We start from the raw sequence: 17391 nt of genomic DNA on the forward strand, positions 1-17391 counted from the left end.
GTAATGCACCATGCGATGCAAATGGATAATGATTGTTGTAGTGCCTGTTTCCTACCGAAGCGTCTTCTTGGCAGAAAGGAGGATTCTATTCATGTTGTGTTATTATTGTTTCCCTTTTACATAGAAGACTAATGGTCATAGCTGCAACATCTTGGCAGACAAATAGTTTATGTTACATTGTGTTTAGTGTGTTAGCATCTGCTTCTGTGAGATTATGTCTGCTTAGTTAAAAGTGCATATGATGTAATTTTGGAGTTGAAATACTGGAATTTAAGAAATTTTTAGTGGATACCTTTAAAGTTAGGCTTCATTCCATCTTTCTCGATCATATACACTTGAGTTGGTCTTTGTTGCATTCAGGTGGGTTCTGTTGCCCAGATGCAGTACAGAACAAAAATTTTATTATTATTAATTTTTGTTTCAACTTTCAAGAAGGTTTTTTTTTTGTTTATTTGTCCATTTACACCATTTAGACATGACTAACGTGGTTGTGTCATAATGCAGATAGACTGATGCAAACATGAGTATCATCAATTCTGACACTAACCATTACAGGTTTGTTCTTTTTAACTTTGGTTATTATTTTATCATATTCATAAGTTTGGTAATCATGCTAACAACTTATAGAGATGATTGACCAAGATGAACATGCATTAGTTTTGCAAGTTAAGATGTGCATCATGTACCTTAGTATGCAATTGGCCACACCTCTACTTCCAGGTTGTGACTAATTTTTGTGCCTCTTTTAGCTATGAAACATAACATCGGCATGTTATCATCTATGCAAAAAACTCAGTGTCAACCATGATTAATTGTATTTAACATTAGCTGGTTTGAGTTAAAAAGAGATATGCAAATGTAAAATATTTGAAATGCTCGAAATTTTTTTTATAATCATAATAATCTTTTTGAGCATTAAATCAATCAGGGTTTTGACTAACAATTAAATGTTAACAATGGAGATTGACCATGATGACATATACTCAAGTTTTAAGATTTTGCAAAGGTATACATATACATATATGTTTATAAGCATAACTAAAATTTAGAGGAATAAATACGAAAATCATTCACTTTGGAGGGATGTATGTGTAATCTTTTTTCAGTTAGACAGAAAATTTATTAGATTCGTGCATAATATGGGCGATAATATCATGCATAGATAGAGGATCACTGCAACTTAGCGACTATGTGTTGAGCAATGCTCGCCAGGTTCGTACAGTCATTGTCCTCCTTTGTTAGCAGATAGTTCTTTCCGGCCTCAAATAGAAGATTATCACAGTCCTGAGGATTGTCGCTGGCCTCGGTCAGTTGCTTCTTTGCATCACCCATGCTCCCTGAACTGATGGCTTTAATGGCGCCCGAAGCTGCCGTGACCACATCCTTGTAGAAGCTCGAGCATTGGTTCAACAAACCCTTTGTCTCTGAATCAATTTTGCTGTCTCCTACCAGCTTCTCAATCTTGGACAGGGTGCTCGTGGCATTGGCCACCGTCAAGTTGGCAGCGATGATGGCCAGCTCCTTCGCGTCGGCTGATCCACTCCTCGGATCGGCCTGGAGAGACATTACACAGAAGTTGTAGTCCACGTTCGGATCTGCAGCTGCCACAATCTTGCATTCGTCTTTGACAGAGGCATCAGCAAGTTCTAAACTTTGGAGGAGGATTGCAAGGGAAATGAGAATCAAAAGGACCTTCGAGGTATCCATCCTGTTTGATTGTTAGCACAGTTCGAAGAACATAACCCTCTTTATATAGCCATCAAGGTTCTTGTTTCTGCAAGTTCTTAATGTGAAATTTTCTGAATAATTCGTCTAGCTAAATCTCTGGATTTTGTGACATGCCATTTATAGACAAACATTGAATCTGGAGGAACATTTTTGGTAGATGTTAACTTGATCAAATCAATTATTTACATTTTGTAGAATGCCTCCCAAGAGGATAATAATTTTTTTTGCATCACCATTGGCATTGGGGTATAGTATAGACATGTCTCCTTGGGAAAAACGTGTGACTTGCAAATGTTTATAGGAACGCCACCAATTTCGCAAAATATCGAATCTTAAATTAGATGTTAATATGGATGAACATGCTCAAGTTATATTCGTTTACCCAATTGAGTTCTCAAGTTTTGGATATTTTTCTGATGCTAATTTAAATTTTGGCCTACTTATTTCTTTTTTTAACCAATCATCATTAATATTGGCATATCGACCTTTTGATTGCATCATTTTGACCTTTGTGTTATTTCATGATTTCTTAGATGAATGCTTTTAAAAACCTATGGATGTCTAATTCATTATATTGAATAAAATATAAAAGATAGTGGATCTCAATGATTCATAGATCATTTGACACTAATTTATATGTTTTATTCATCATCATTCTTACACTCACATAGAAATCAACCACCCTATTTTGACTAGTAGTGTTCCAACTTAATTTCCACTTAAATAAGATAATTTAATATTATTTTAATTCTAAAATTAAATAGAATTTAATTTTGTAGGTTTTTTCCGTATATACAGTACATAGAAAAAATATTTTTCTGGTCAAAGTTTAAATTATATTCATTTCCTGAAAAATGAACTTTAGTTTTATGGCAACACTTACCATCTTAATTACAACTATTATTATTATCATCATCATCATCATCAAGATTACAAAAACAAATCCGCTCGTTCCATTAGTACATTTCTTCATGACACTTGTCCTCCATTTTCATCTCGGGGGATAATTTTAGTTTACCCCTTGTAGTTAAACCTCTTTTTGCATTTTGATCTCAATACTTAAAAAATTTACATTGAAATTCTTATAGTTATGAAAGTGAAACATTTAAGCTCATTTACCCTAAAATTGTTTTTACCTACAGAAGATACAACACGTGATAGCATGTGCATAAATGACACTAAAACGATGAGAAAAAGGTAATTTCAATGGTTGTGATGGACAGTGACGTTGTGGAAGATTGTTATGGTAGTGGTCGACGAGAACGACACGGTAGTTGGCCTTACAAATGTCGATCCAAACATCGAGGACGAGGAGGTAGAGTGGTAAGGCATCTGTGTTGGTGCCAGAGGAGGAAGATGAGGGAGGTGAGGTATTTGCGTCTACGTCGGTGTTGCACCACTCTGCTTCCTCTTCCTCCTCTGGCGTTGCTTTGCATTTGCGTCATCGCTGGAGGAGGAAGAGGAGGCAGGTGAGGCATCTGCATCGTTGATGTCGAGGAGGGAGAAGGAAGAGAAGGTAGGTGAGGTAGAGCAGTGCGATGCCGACACAGATGATTGTGATGATCTTCATTTTATGTATTTTCCATCTTTGCTTTGTTTTCGTTGCTTTGGTTGGGTTCTTAAAATATGAGATGATATTTGTGGGTAGCATGATCATGTTACAAAATGAAAAATCATGAATCCAGGTCTGCCCTGCAAGCATTTAAATGCTGAGTGGCTTATTCCAATGTTGACTTGACTATAATCGTATCCTTTTGCTGACTTCTGGGCATTTCCATTCCTATAGTTTTTGAGACATCTAATTAGCTGTCTAGTTGTTTTCCAACATAAATGACAAGACATAGTTGGATGGAGGACATCATCAATCAGACATAACTCTGATATGCCTGAGGTAATATTGTTTTGTTTCCAATACCTCCGTGGGTATCAGGAAGTCCATATCTGTGCTTTCATATATCAGTTTTCTCCGGTGGGAAGATTCTTTGAATGAGAGATACCCACATATTGTATACGAAGAATACTCAGCAGGAAGCATAAATGATAAGTGCGTTACTGATTCGCTTACCAAGTGTGACTGTGATATGATAGAAGGTAAATATCATTCTTTCCTCTAGTTTTAGGGTAAATTGAATAAATTGCATATGTGAAGCTTTTTTTTTGTGCCTTAAAGTCTTTCACTCCTGATAAGTTTGTCCATTCTTCTTGACTTGCTATTTTTACCATGTTCTTCTATTTGGTGTTGCAACTCCCTGGTGAACCCATTAATTATTTCGATATATATTATTACAAAGATTCTCTTCAATCTCTATTTCATTTCTTTTTCTTGTATGTATAAATGGTGCTTTGTGTAGAAACTGTAGTATGAAAAAGCTTTATAAACAAGAGATTGTTATTGGATACAGTTATGCGAAGACAGTGCAGTAAATGGACAATTGTATTGTAATGTTGAAATTTAATATCTATTAGATGTGTAATGAACCGATAGAACCATACCATGTATGTGAAGTAATGATGGTTAACTGACAGTATGACCCTAAAAATAAAAGTGAGTGAAGAGAATTGCAGCTAAGCTGCCAACACTAACAGATCAGATAAAAGCACTCTCATACCAGTGAAATAAGAGTGCATACCTTATACAAGTCATTGGCAAATAATTATCATCCTCTTCTTGTGGGCCATTTAAAAAATGTGTTGAAGACCAATAGTGTTTTCTAGGATCGGTAAGTTAGACATTTTAGGACAACGATATGAACAATTGTGCACGCAACACACACCCTCATTCAGTAGTTGCTATGATACTTCTGCATAACACATGCATAAATTGCTTATGTTCAGTTTAAACTTAAAGCAAAAAATTTGTTTCTGGTTGTATTGACAAAAGAAACTGCATTCATTAGAACACCTAGATGTTTGTTTTGCAGAAATGCTAGTAATGGGCCTCACACGCTTATCTTGGGAAAGAGTGGATGTCAGCATCCAGAGGTTCACTGCACACAGTGTCATTCAGGTCCTTGCCTCCAACCACTTCTGCTACCATTTCTCACCCTTATGCTTCTGGTTCTTCCTCTTTTATTGTGAGCATTCTTTGGCGACAGTAGTTAATCTTATCATTGTTGTTTTCTTTGCTTGTTGGTTATTGGACAGGTTAAGGATCCTTTCGAGCATTCAGAAGGTGCAGATGTTATACAACATATGATTGATCACTTTCTCATTTGAGAGAGCCAATGGCATTTTGGGATTAAGCTGTAATTATATTGCCATGAACTGATAAAGAGCACATGAGTATTCAATGCCATTGGGTAACACAAGATGTTACACGAAAACATAAGTTCCAATATCATATAATAGTAATTATTATCTTCCCTCGATTATTTCCCCTTTGCTGAAGTAGGGGGAAACGTCCTATAGTCTCCAACAGAAAAAAGATTAGCTGAATGCTCAGAGAAGTGGCTCTACACAGCGTTTGCAAAATTTACAGAGGTTTGTTCTAGGTTAAAACTAAATTTGATGGACAAAAAGTAGGTGAGCTGATCCTAAGGAAACTGCGGTGTCAAAAAAAAGGAAAAATGTCTTAGAAACTTGTAAATAAGATCGAACTACTTATGAGGTTCGTTTCTAGATTCTCAGAGATATTTTGTACATTATTAATAATCTTGATAGGTAGTTGTCAATTCAAGTGAATATTTTTTGGTATTGTACTGCAAGTCTTAATTTAAATGTGCAGTTGCACTGGCTTGAGCAGCTTTGCATCTCTGGAACATAAAATGAGTAATGCACCTTGCGATGCAAATGGATAATGATTGTTGTAGTGCCTGTTTCCTACCGAAGTGTCTTCTTGGCACAAAGGAGGATTCTATTCATGTTGTGTTATTATTGTTTCCCTTTAACATAGAAGACTAATGTTCACAGCTACATCATCTTGGCAGACAACTAGTTTGTGTTACATAGTGTTTAGTGTGTTAGCATCTGCTTCTATGAGATTATGCCTGCTTAGTTAAAAGTGCATATAATGTAATTTTGGAGTTGAAATATTGGAATTTAAGATATTTTTAGTGGATACCTTTAAAGTTAGTCTTCATTCCATCTTTATAGATCATTATACACTTGAGTTGGTCTTTGTTGCGTTCAGGTTGTTTCTGTTGCCCATATGCACACAGTTATATATATGTTTATTTTTCCATTTACACAATTTAGACATGTGTAATCTTTTCTCAGTTGGACAGTAAATTTATTAGATTCGTCCATTATGTAGGCGATAACATCATGCATAGATAAAAGAAGGATCACTGCAACTTAGCGACTATGTGTTGAGCAATGCTCGCCAGGTTCGTACAGTCATTGTCCTCCTTTGTCAGCAGATCGTTCTTTCCGGCCTCAAATAGAAGATTATCACAGTCCTGAGGCTTGTCGCCGGCCTCGGTCAGTTGCTTCTTCGCATCGCCCATGCTCCCTGAACCGATGGCTTTAATGGCGCCCGAAGCTGCCGTGACCGCATCCTTGTAGAAGCTCGAGCATTGGTTCAGCAATCCCTTCGTCGGTGAATCAATTTTGCTGTCTCCCACCAGCTTCTCGATCTTGGACAGGGTGCTCGTGGCACTGGCCACCGTCAAGTCGGCAGCGATGATGGCCAGCTCCTTCGCGTCGGCTGATCCACTCCTCGGATCGGCCTGGAGCGACGTTACACAGAAGTTGTAGTCCACGTTCGGATCTGCAGCCGCCACAATCTTGCATTCGTCTTGGACAGAGGCATCAGCAAGTTCTAAACTTTGGAGGAGGATCGCAAGGGAAATGAGAATCAAAAGGACCTTCGAGGTATCCATCCTGTTTGATTGTTAGCACAGTTCGACAAACATAACCCTGTTTATATAGCCATTGCTGGGTTCCATTTGGCAACAACGTTCTCGTTTCTGCAAGTTCTTAACTTGAATTATTTTTCTGAATAATTTGTCCTGCTAAATCCCTGGATTTTGTGACAAGCCATGTATAGATGAAGATTGAATCTGGAGGAATATTTTTGGTAGATGTATGCTCATCATGTCTCGTTCGGAAAAAGGTATGGCTTGTAAATGTTTATAGGAACGCTACAAATATGGAATCTTAAATTAGATGTTAATATGGATACGAGTTTGCTCCACTTATATTCATTTACCCAATCATCATTGATATTGGTGGATCGTCCTTTTAATTGCATCATTTTGACCTTTGTGTTATTTGATGATTTCTTAGATTACATATGCTTTTAAAAACCTATGGATTGCAGACTTAATTCGTTACACTGAATAAAAGATAATGATTCGTAGATCATTTGACACCAATTTAAAGGTTTTCTTTGTCATCATCCTTACACTCATAAAATATAAACTACCTTATTTTCATTAGTAGTTTTCCAACACAATTTCCACTTAAATAGGATAAATTAATCTGATTTCAATTCCAAAATTAAATATAATTTAATTTGGTAGCTTTTTTATTTCGTATATACAGTCCATAGAATAAATATTTTTTTGGTCAAATCTTAAATTATATTCATTTCCTGAAAAATGAACTTTACTTATAAGCCAACACTTATTACCCTCTTAATTACAACTATTATTATCATCATCATCATCAAGATTACAAGATCAAATCCGCTCAGCCCATGAGCACAGTTCTTCACGACGCCTGTCCTCCATCGCCATCTCGGTCTAGCCTCGTGTCCGCCTAATGTGCGGGGCGAGCAATTGGAGATGCTAACCGAAACCTTGCCGCTCCCGATAGGTGGTGAATAACCTCTGCGGCGCCTTCCTCGACTTCGACGCCCAAATGAAATGATGCAGACGAAAGAGGAAAATCCAGTAGCAACTTGTTGTAAGTCTTTCTCGGACGTAACCAAATTCTAGGTCATATGTTCAGCAGTTGTTATCAGTGGTGAGAGATTATTTTTGTTGTGGATCACTGATTTATGACTTCAAGCTTAGGGACTCCCATGTTTCTTGACGTAAATTAGTTTCCCTAGTGTTATCGTCCTAACGGTGACAATGGTGAATGGTGGAAGTTGTGAATCAAATCCCCTTCGCGGAGGAATGAGATTTCGTTGATTAATGAGCTCCATTTTTGGGGAAAAGATCCATGGCTTTGTAAGGAGGAAACATTTGATATTAGGGGCAGGTATAAAGGTTTATCTTGGTGAGTTTGGCTGCCATGGACCAAATTGTATAGGGAAAACCAAAAACTTTAATTGGATGAGCAATGTACCGTGTGCATGGAATTTGTTGCTATAGCTGGATGTTTGCTCATACACTGAATGAAAAAGTATCTTGACTTATCCAGATAGGGACTAGGCACAAAATAGATTGTTTTTCTCTGTTTGTTGAAGTCAATATTAAATTTTACTGCACTCTTGGCGGAGTTCAGGTTTCGTTCAGTGAACATATCCTTGTGACCTCTTTTTCGTATCATCAATTTGGTAGTAGACTGAAAGTTTGGAAATTCAGACACGAGTGTATGAGCATTTTCGAACAGTCCCATTTTTTTTTTATTACTATAGAGTGTTTTCGATCTGATCTTTTCCAAAAGATTCAATAGTTTTTTTATTACTATAGAGTGTTTTCGATCTGATCTTTTCCAAAAGATTCAATAGTCAAATTTGTACCAAAGCAACGATAAGGGCCACAAGCCTTTAGATCCTGAACTGTTTAATGCCGGCTACATGCATCTTTTTCCACCAACGAGTTGACCTTGAGAAAGAGTTGGACTAGTTAATCTGGTGTTTGTTGGATGAATCAAAATTTTTTGTCATGTTTCAATTAGTGATGATGGAGGAGAAGCAACTCAAGGTGGTTCAAAAGGTATATTATCTCTATGAAGTTAGGGACAGCCGAACCCTAGGAGCACTTGTCTTCACTTTGCCTTCACTTTACCTTTTCTTCCTTTCAACTTCTATTTTTCTTGCACATCAAACCCAACTCACAATCAAAAGTGGTGGTCTCATGCACATGAAAGCTATCTCACAATCAAAGTGGTCCTGGCTCTCAGTAGTCTCTAGTTGGTGACGGACTCAACAGGGGAATATAAAAAAGCTGTTAAAGGAGTAATTTTGATGAAGAGAAATATAAACTTCATCTTCCCAACTAGCTTCAAAGTGATCATTAGACACCATTTAGCTTGCTGGTGGATCTTCTCATGTGAGTCTCTGTTCTCCCACATGTTGCTGCCTCACCATTCTCCTCTCGAGCCTTTATACTTCCCCATTCAATCAAATAATGCTTAAGTTCTACAATACATATACAAGGTTGTCATACAATTGCAGCAATTTTTAGAAGGTTTTGTTTCAGAGTGATTAGCAACTTGCATCACAGTAGAAACTCTTGGTGTCATTAAATCTTGAATCTGCTACAGTGTGATGAGCACTACAAGAAGGAATTATGTGGTGTGCATGAATTCTCTGTAGATCAAAAGTCTCAATGTCTCCATGTGATATCTCACTTTCTATAGGAAAAGCATGTCGATTCAGCAGAAAATTATGCACGTCAACATCAAATGCACTTCAGCAGCAGATTCTTCAGTGGAAATCAGCCAACAAGATAAAACTTATTTACCTTGAATATCACTCAGATCATATTATATTAACAAAGAAAAAACAGTTTGTCACTGCATCCAGTAGTTTCTTGTGTTGTATGTTACATCTCAGATTTCTGTTCTCATCTGTCAGTGTAGTGTTGGTTGCTGATTGTCCACTGAGCAACTTCTGAGTCACAAACAACTTAGGTTGTTCTTGTCTTTGGCTATGTCTCAAAATCTCAACCTTGAAAGCTTTTGACGAATTGATGTTTCTGGGTGGGAGTAATGGAGTGGTTTTGGTCTCATCTAAATATCAGGAAGAAGACAAAATTACAAGGTTTTGCCGACAGATGGACGGAGAAGCTTGAGATGAACATGCAATTAGAGTGAATGGTTGGCTTTATGTTGTATTCCTCATACCAATCAATAATGGGAGAATAATTTGCTTGGCAGAAGAAAGCAACTGTAGATAGGCATGCTATATGCACAACAAAAAGATGAGGATGAAGGTGGGAAGATAACAAGTGCTTTCCCATCCAAACACATACAAGTAAAGCCAGTTTTATTCTTGGATCTAGTGGAATTGTTTGATCTTGGGAAGATTAAATCACGAAAGAAGGTAATGGGAGACAAAAGACAACATCTGACTTGGCCTAGTGCCAAATGCAGGCAAGACTAGGGTTCCTCATCTCCGTTCTCCAACCACCAACTAGTAGGCATGTAAAAAAAGAGAGCTTGAGATCCAAGGGATGAAAGAGCCATTTGATCCGACATTCAACAAGGGTTTCTATTTAGTATAACCTACTTCAACAGTGATTTGGTCTTGAAGGTGATCATTGTTTCTTATTTCCATGGCTTGTTTTGCACTTCAATACATAATATTGAAAAAAGTAACAAATATCTTAATTAGGCTATATGCAAATAAAACAAGAAGGATGCCATGTTGTGTATAAACATCAAGAGCCATTGTGAGCGAATGAAGAGATGATAAGATTATGTAGATCTAATTGAGAGAAAGAGAGGAACTCTCTTTGGAGCATACATCTGAAGGATGAGAGAATGGCATGCATATTGCATCCCCCTTCTGATACAATTTTGAATGAAGGCATACTTGCAACTGTTGATGTCTGGACCACTCCCTGTGAGCACAATGTCCCCTTTGTTGCTGTATGATCCTGTCTTCTTCTCTCAGTTTGAATACTTGTAATGGGCCATAGGACTTCAAATGTCAAAGATGAGAGATTGATGGATGTACCAGCTGATGAAATCCAAGCCAGGTATTTTCCAATAGCATTACATTAGTACATATTTAGAATCAAAACTGGCAAATTCTATCCCAGCTCTTAATAACCATGAACTCACTCAGGATCCAAATTCTGTATCTTTTCTGAAACAGAAAGCTATGCATAAAATCTGTCGATTATTTTAATATATCAGTACACTTTTTCTAAGGCTTATCTTAAATTAGAAGGTCTAACAGGTACACAAGCTCACTAGGGGTGCCTGTCTCAACTCCTGATAACTCTGATTCAATCTTACAGATTAACCTTTGTACATAAGTGGTCAGCTAGATCCCAATGCACATGCTTCGAGGATCCCAAGGCTAATTACAGGCATTCAAAGGTTTTAAGCAGTACTGCTAGATAGCAACATAATGACTTATCAATCATAACTACAAACAAGTCATTCTGCTTCTATCCAGTTATAGACATATCTGAGTCACTGGTCATCCTCAGCCAAATGGAGCAGGTCCCTTCATCAGTTCAAGTAGTCAGTCATTTTACACTTTCAAAAGGTTAAATTGCGTTAAAGATGTCATCTTCAGATGCTGCAAGACTGATAGGAACCGGTTGGAGAGAGCCAAGGAAAGATAGGTAATGACCTTATAAAGGTTGCCTGCCCACACAGTCACATGTACCCTTCACTTAACTGCACTCATAAAGAAGAGGCCACATGTTATAGGTAAGACTTCTCCGCATCACTTCAAATATTGGAAAGATTAAAGCTTGTTCCCATCATTCCAACTCTTCAGAACATTCAAGAGGAAGCCAATAGAAGTTGAGGTAGAAGGAGAGGAGTGAATGATAGCATTAACTTGGGAGATGGCAACCACAGCTGAAGCTTCATAGTGGCAAAGGAAAGGATTTCTGACTTGCACTTTTTTAATGTTTGTACAACTAAGAAAAGACTAAAGATTTTTTAGAGCCTCTCAGTGATGTTAGGTTGTATTGATGAGCATGGAAGTGTTGAGAGAAGGTGTATATGACAAGGAATTTAAACAATTGACACCTATCCATTAAAAAGAAATATCATATGCCAGCCCCCTTCTGGGGGAGTACATTTTCTTCTGTCAAGGGAATATATTTTCTAAGATCTATTTGGTATCTTATTTTATTTTGAAATCTGACAAAATTTAGATAAGAAATGTATGAACAACATGCACATCAAATGGTGGACAAAGTAGAAGCTACAAACATCAACAACTCCCAAACAAATACGTATATTTTTATGTTGAGAGGTCAAGATATTAGCATATACTTTCATCTGAGCAGTGTTTTTTCTGTCCTTCTTTCATCAACTTCAGTAATGTGGGCACTTTGGTACTCAAGAATTGTCACATGAGGCTTGTGTATCAGGAGAGATCAAGACAGTTTTGTTGGGATGTCTGACTATTATGCAAAAAGTATTAGTGAAAAGTGAAAACAAACTGTTTACTTCTTATACACAAAGAAGGCTGCTTCCATGAAGTACAACTTTAATGTCACATGATTTTGGTGGCTGAGGAGCTGGATGCAGTGCTTAGATTATGGTGGAAGAGAATGCATCAGAAGTTATCCTCTTCCTTCTCCAGTGTCCAAAGCCATGTGAGTGCCTGATTCAATCTGTGGCAGTCTGCAACAAGGAAGTCAGTGGCACTGCCAAAATCTCTTTTCCTTTTTCTCCCTAAACCTTTTATGTTGTTTGAGTAATGAGTCTCTCTATCCAAAAACTCCAATGCCTAAAAAGTTTATGTTGTTTCTCTGTCACGATTCACTTCCTCCTGAAGTCAAAGTGATACTGCATTGCTGGAAATAATTTTGAAACTGATTCTGCCTCAAATCTCTATCTTCATATTACATCTTATCTTAAAGACCTACAATCTTTGAAGTTTCGTCAAGATGGAAAGTCACAGGCAGACCAGGATGCATTGTTCCAAGTGAATGCAAATATAGCAATCAGTCTCAGATAAATGAACCCCTCATCCTATATAGTATGGTTGGATTTATGCAAGACATTAGAAAAGCTAGGTAAATATCAATCTTCTTTTTTTCTCAGAAAAAGTCAAAAAAGAAGAATTTAATGATCATTATAGACAATTTTTGTTCCTTCTTCTGTTCCTTTCATACCTAGACAATGCTGTCAAGCTCCATACTCATCCACCCATGTTGAGGTTGCCATTTGTTTTCCTTCAAGGCCCACCATGTTTCATTTTTCTTTCTCTCAACTGGAAGCTTGGCCAACCCCACCTTGGCATTATAGTGAGGTAGCAATTTGTTGGGACAAGCAATGCGTGGTGCTAAACAGCTGCTCTGCAATGGGAGTAGAGTTGTAATATGAGACTTGAATGGTGATGACTGCTGCTGCCAGTACAGGTTGTTGGGAAAAATAATCTGGCAAACACACAAACACACACAAACCAAAGAAAGATTGTTGTCTGGATGTCATACCTCTTTGTTTCCATAACTAGTTTGTCTTTTGCGTCATCTTAAAAAAGAAGCAAGCCTTGTCTTTGGCTTAGCATAGGCATCCAAACATGAGGTCATGGCCTAATTATTTTCTTGTTAGATATCAAGAATATATTGTGCAGTATGACATGTCTCTGTACCGAAAAGTCTAAATTATTGGTTTGCCTCATCATGTACCATGAATCACAATACATGATTTCTTTCAAACAGGTGACATATTTGTGTCAGATTTGTGTGTGTCTGTGTGTACAAGAAAACTGCATTCTGCTATTCGGAATTATTACATTCAGGTATGTGATCTCCCTCAATTCCCTTCAGTTTTTGCTTCCTTCACACAATCATTTTTTATTCAATAGAGACAAACAGGATAACTATGTATTCCAAGAAGAGGGGATGCCAACATCTCATGTTTATCATGGTTCATTTTTGCTCTTCTGGACCATTAAATGTACTTATCCTTTTTATCCTTATATTTGTGAATCATTTTAAGATGCTACCTCCCCCATCCATCAACCTATTTAATCATTGAGAATATCCAGTCACTGAAATAATTGTTCGTCTATGAAGGAGACCATGATATCAACATTGAGCTAGTTGAAGAGATGTTAATGAAAGATCACCACTCCGATTACCATCTACTTCAGTATTCAGGTATTATTCTTTTCTCTGAGAGAATGTTCGATTAAAAGGATCAATACTATGTCATATGATTAGCATAATCTCAACCTTATCCTTGATGTAGTGATTCATGGAGTGACTGCTAGCTTCGCTTTAACATGCTTTCAAGTGTACTCAACATCTAAGATGTAAGAATCCAAAGTACATATTGCTCCAGAATTAAGAAATATATAACCAGTCATTTTCACCCTTCATTACTATTGTTTTACATATCTATCGTCGCTAGTTGTTCAAAATATTGAAATCTAAGTTAATAATTGCCTTAAAAATTAACTCGAATCTCTTTTATTGCTCTTGATCTAGTTTAAGTTAATAATAGTACACTCATTCTAACCATATACATCAATTCAAATCTCCTCCCATTGAACTAAAGTAAGATGTTAAGAAGTTTCTTCATCCAAAGACTTATTGAAGTGAAAACAAATGTCAGGGTGGGAGATTACAATATATTGAGATCATTAAGCTTTGATTTCATTGGATCGGATATGGAGATATAGTCTCCTCCATTCACATAAATAACAAGGTCCCCATAGCTTATGACAGCTATACATGGCAGAGATACTTTGACATAGAAACAAAAAAAAAGAAGAACACAATAGAAAAAGGATAATTAATTGGAGAAGCCATCCTCACAAAGTCCACATCTCCTAAGAAATTGTTTCCCCCATGGTTGTCAATATTCCTCCATGAAACATGCATCTCTTTGCATTCTTTGCCATTTCCTTCTCTCCTCTGCTAAATTATTGAGTGCACATATATCAAAAGGTTATATTTCCTTTTCTTCAATATGATTTATGTTTATAAAATAAGTGACTATGTCCTAAACTATAGACTCCTTGATAAAACCTTAATTAAACTATTCCTCACATTATTTCACATAACTTAAAAAAAAATCTTATAAAAAGCTGTTTAAAAATAAAAGAGTGTATTTGTGAGTGCAGGTATTTGCATGCTTGTATGTGTATGTATGGACACTTGTGCATATGTGTGCATTCATATTGTTACGTACTTGGAAAGGAAGTATAAAGCAGGAAATTATTCACCTAAAGAAATTGATCTGTAAAACAATTTTAAATTAGTTTAATGTCAATTTCTTGTAATTTCTTTGTCATAATTTACAAAAGCTACTGGTTTGCATATTTGATCAAGAAATCAATACCCATCACTCAGGCAGTCAAAATTAGGTTTAATCCCACAGCTTTTTCTTTTATGTTCCAAGATGAGGAAAGAGGAAGGGAGTAGTTGTTGATTTAAAGCTTGCAAGCAAAGCAGGGGAAAGAGCGAAGAAAGGGGAAAAGCCAGCAACCAAACAAGCAGCAGCACCAGTGCACCCCAACCCATGCCTCTCTCTCTCTCTCTCTCTCCCCCCCCCCCCCCCTCCTCCATATGCTATCAAGATGTCATAAAGGAGATTTTGAACTAAATGTTAGCAGGAGAGTGGATTAAGATTTGTAAAGCACGTTGCTCCCTCTTTCTCTCTCTCTCTCTCTCACTGCGTTGTATGGCGTGTTTGCAAGAAGTGCATGTGAGAGAAGCAGGGAGGACATAAAAAGCCCGCCTTTGCATGACTGACTGATTCATCGGGTTCAAGCGTCTCTCCCTCTCTCTCTTTCTCTCCTGTGTTGTTTTGTTTCCCTACTGTTCGACATTGAGAAACGTTGGTGATGAGCAGGCAGAAGAGAAGGGGCTATTAAGGAAGCAAAGTTTCCGTTGATTCTTGCCGTCGACTCCGCCACCGTTTCTTCTGCCCGCCTTGTTTTGCTCCTCTCTCGGAATGGCAGTTCAAGCCCACTACGGATCCAACATTTTGCTTCTGAATAGGTGCTCTCTTGTTTTCCTCCCGTTCGATGAATTCCTTCGGCACGTTTCGATCTTTGCAGAATACTTTTGGGCGAATTTTGTCTTGATATGCAAATTTGTGATCTTTAAGGATGGTCTTGATGATCTGTGGCTTGTGGTTCGATGCAGAAGCGAGCAGGAGAAGAAGGAGATGGACTCCTCTCCCCAGGCCGCGACGCGGGACGGAGGTGAGACAAAGTTGACTCCTTCCTGGTGCTTCCATTTGTTTTCTTTGAGATGGAGATGGGTCTGCTGTTGGGCAGCGAATAAGGAAGCGCGGAAGAGAGGGAGGGAGGCCGCCGGCGTACCAATGGCGCCGTCGCCGCCGCCGCAGCAGCAGCAGCAGAGCCGCCTTTTAAGCTTCCTCTCGATGAAACCACAACCTTGTTCGCCGGCACCTGTGAGCATCGCCGAGCTCCAAATGCACCCGCCGTCCCAGGTTTCTCTTGGCCTCCGTCTCACCGCCGAAGAGAAGCGACGCCACAGGAGAGAGACGCAATCCAATCCCCTTCTCTCCTCCGCTTCCTCTTCCTCTGTCTTACATGAAGAACTTGTCGCGCTTGTTAACCATCAGAGGGACGAAATCGAGACGCTTCTCCTTGCTCAGGTACCCTTCTTGTTCTTTTCCTCCTCCGCTTGTCCTCGAGAGAGCAAACCAAGAAAAATCGCTCCTTTTTTCCGCTTGGGTAGGAGGAGCAGCTGCGGCGGGCATTGGCGGAGCGACGGCAGAGGCAGTACCGTGCTTTGTTGAATGCGGCTGAGGAGTCAGCCGCGCGGCGGTTGCGGGAGAAGGAAGCGGAGGTGGGGCGGTTAGCCCGGCGTCGCGGCGAGCTCGAAAAACGCCTCGCCCTCCTCCGGACCGAGACGATGGCGTGGCAGGCCAAGGCCATGGCAGACCAGGTGACGGCGGCCGCCCTCAACGCCCAGCTCGAGAAGGCGGCTGCGGCCCCGGAGAGGAAAGAGATGTCCGGCGATTCGCCGCCAGCGGAGGACGCCGAGTCGGGCTTCGAGGACCCGGACCGGGTCGAGCGGGAGCGGGCGTGCCGGTCGTGCCAGTATCGCCGGGCGTCAGTCGTGCTCCTCCCCTGCCGCCACCTCTGCCTCTGCGACGCCTGCGACGCGGCCTCAGACTCATGCCCGGTTTGCCGCTGTGTCACAACTGGTAGCGTCCGAGTCCTCCTCTCCTAAGCTCCTCCAGGCCAAGCCGTCCCCTCCACCCACGAGCAGCTCCATCACCAATCCCTCCAAACTCCGACTCCAAAAGAAGGGGAAAAAAAGAAGAAGAAGAAGAAGAAGAAGAATTAAACCCCGTCCCAAAAAAAATAAAAATAACTCTTTTATTTCGGAGAATTCTTTGTTACTGGATTCAGGTGGACAGCATTTAGTTCAAGATTTGCAAAGATGTGTCCTTTAATCGGCATGAAATATGTACCCTTCTTTATGTACTAATTATCTTCCCTGCTCTATCATTCCTTCCTATCCTTCAAGTACAGTTCGTAGACAACACGATAGAGTTATGAACTCGAGAAAGATACCGAGGAAAGGATAACCAGCAGACATGAGTAGGATTCGATCCTTCCGTCGTCTAAAGAGCCAATAGAAAGAAAATTACTGGTGTATTTAAAATGCTACTGATAATTCTCTCACAAAAATGGAGACAACGAAGAACGCATAAAGATATTCCACCCAAAAGCCAAAAAGGAGTGGATTTGAATTTGAATAGACAATCATAGCTAATAAGTAAGTGTATCTATTTTGCTCTAAATTATTTTCCGAAAGCTACCCACATATTACATCTCCCTACTACTGCACACGAAGTTGGCCCCCACATCTTTTATTTCCGTCCACGTCCTTGCCTTACTTGGCCCATGACACCGACCTC

At 39.0% G+C, this 17391-nt stretch overlaps 3 protein-coding genes across 13 annotated transcripts; 1 reads left to right on the forward strand and 2 right to left on the reverse strand.

Annotated features, from left to right (window-relative positions):
- Positions 1-1170: 1170 nt before the first annotated feature.
- On the reverse strand, positions 1171-1707 carry LOC135611928 (putative invertase inhibitor). The gene has a single exon (XM_065107576.1). The coding sequence runs from the start codon at positions 1705-1707 to the stop codon at positions 1171-1173; it is 537 nt and encodes a 178-aa protein (XP_064963648.1).
- A 4304-nt stretch (positions 1708-6011) lies between these two features.
- LOC135611934 (putative invertase inhibitor) lies at positions 6012-6548 on the reverse strand. The gene has a single exon (XM_065107578.1). The coding sequence runs from the start codon at positions 6546-6548 to the stop codon at positions 6012-6014; it is 537 nt and encodes a 178-aa protein (XP_064963650.1).
- Positions 6549-7362: 814 nt separating this feature from the next.
- LOC103975758 (BOI-related E3 ubiquitin-protein ligase 1) lies at positions 7363-16996 on the forward strand. Of its 11 annotated transcripts, XM_065095256.1 has the most exons (8): positions 7363-7575; positions 13203-13282; positions 13359-13440; positions 13560-13643; positions 13735-13798; positions 14890-15491; positions 15639-16116; positions 16200-16996. In XM_065095256.1, the coding sequence occupies exons 6-8, from the start codon at positions 15445-15447 to the stop codon at positions 16695-16697; spliced, it is 1023 nt and encodes a 340-aa protein (XP_064951328.1). In that variant the 5' UTR covers positions 7363-7575; positions 13203-13282; positions 13359-13440; positions 13560-13643; positions 13735-13798; positions 14890-15444; the 3' UTR covers positions 16698-16996. The 11 variants fall into 11 exon arrangements, with proteins under 11 accessions (XP_064951328.1, XP_064951321.1, XP_064951381.1 ...); XM_065095249.1 differs by lacking the exon at positions 13735-13798; XM_065095309.1 differs by lacking the exon at positions 13735-13798 and having other exon boundaries at positions 15343-15491.
- The last annotated feature ends 395 nt before the right edge of the window (positions 16997-17391 follow it).

Source organism: Musa acuminata, chromosome BXJ1-2 (genome assembly GCF_036884655.1).
Source record: "Musa acuminata AAA Group cultivar baxijiao chromosome BXJ1-2, Cavendish_Baxijiao_AAA, whole genome shotgun sequence".
In the NCBI taxonomy this organism is placed as follows: Eukaryota; Viridiplantae; Streptophyta; class Magnoliopsida; order Zingiberales; family Musaceae; genus Musa; species Musa acuminata.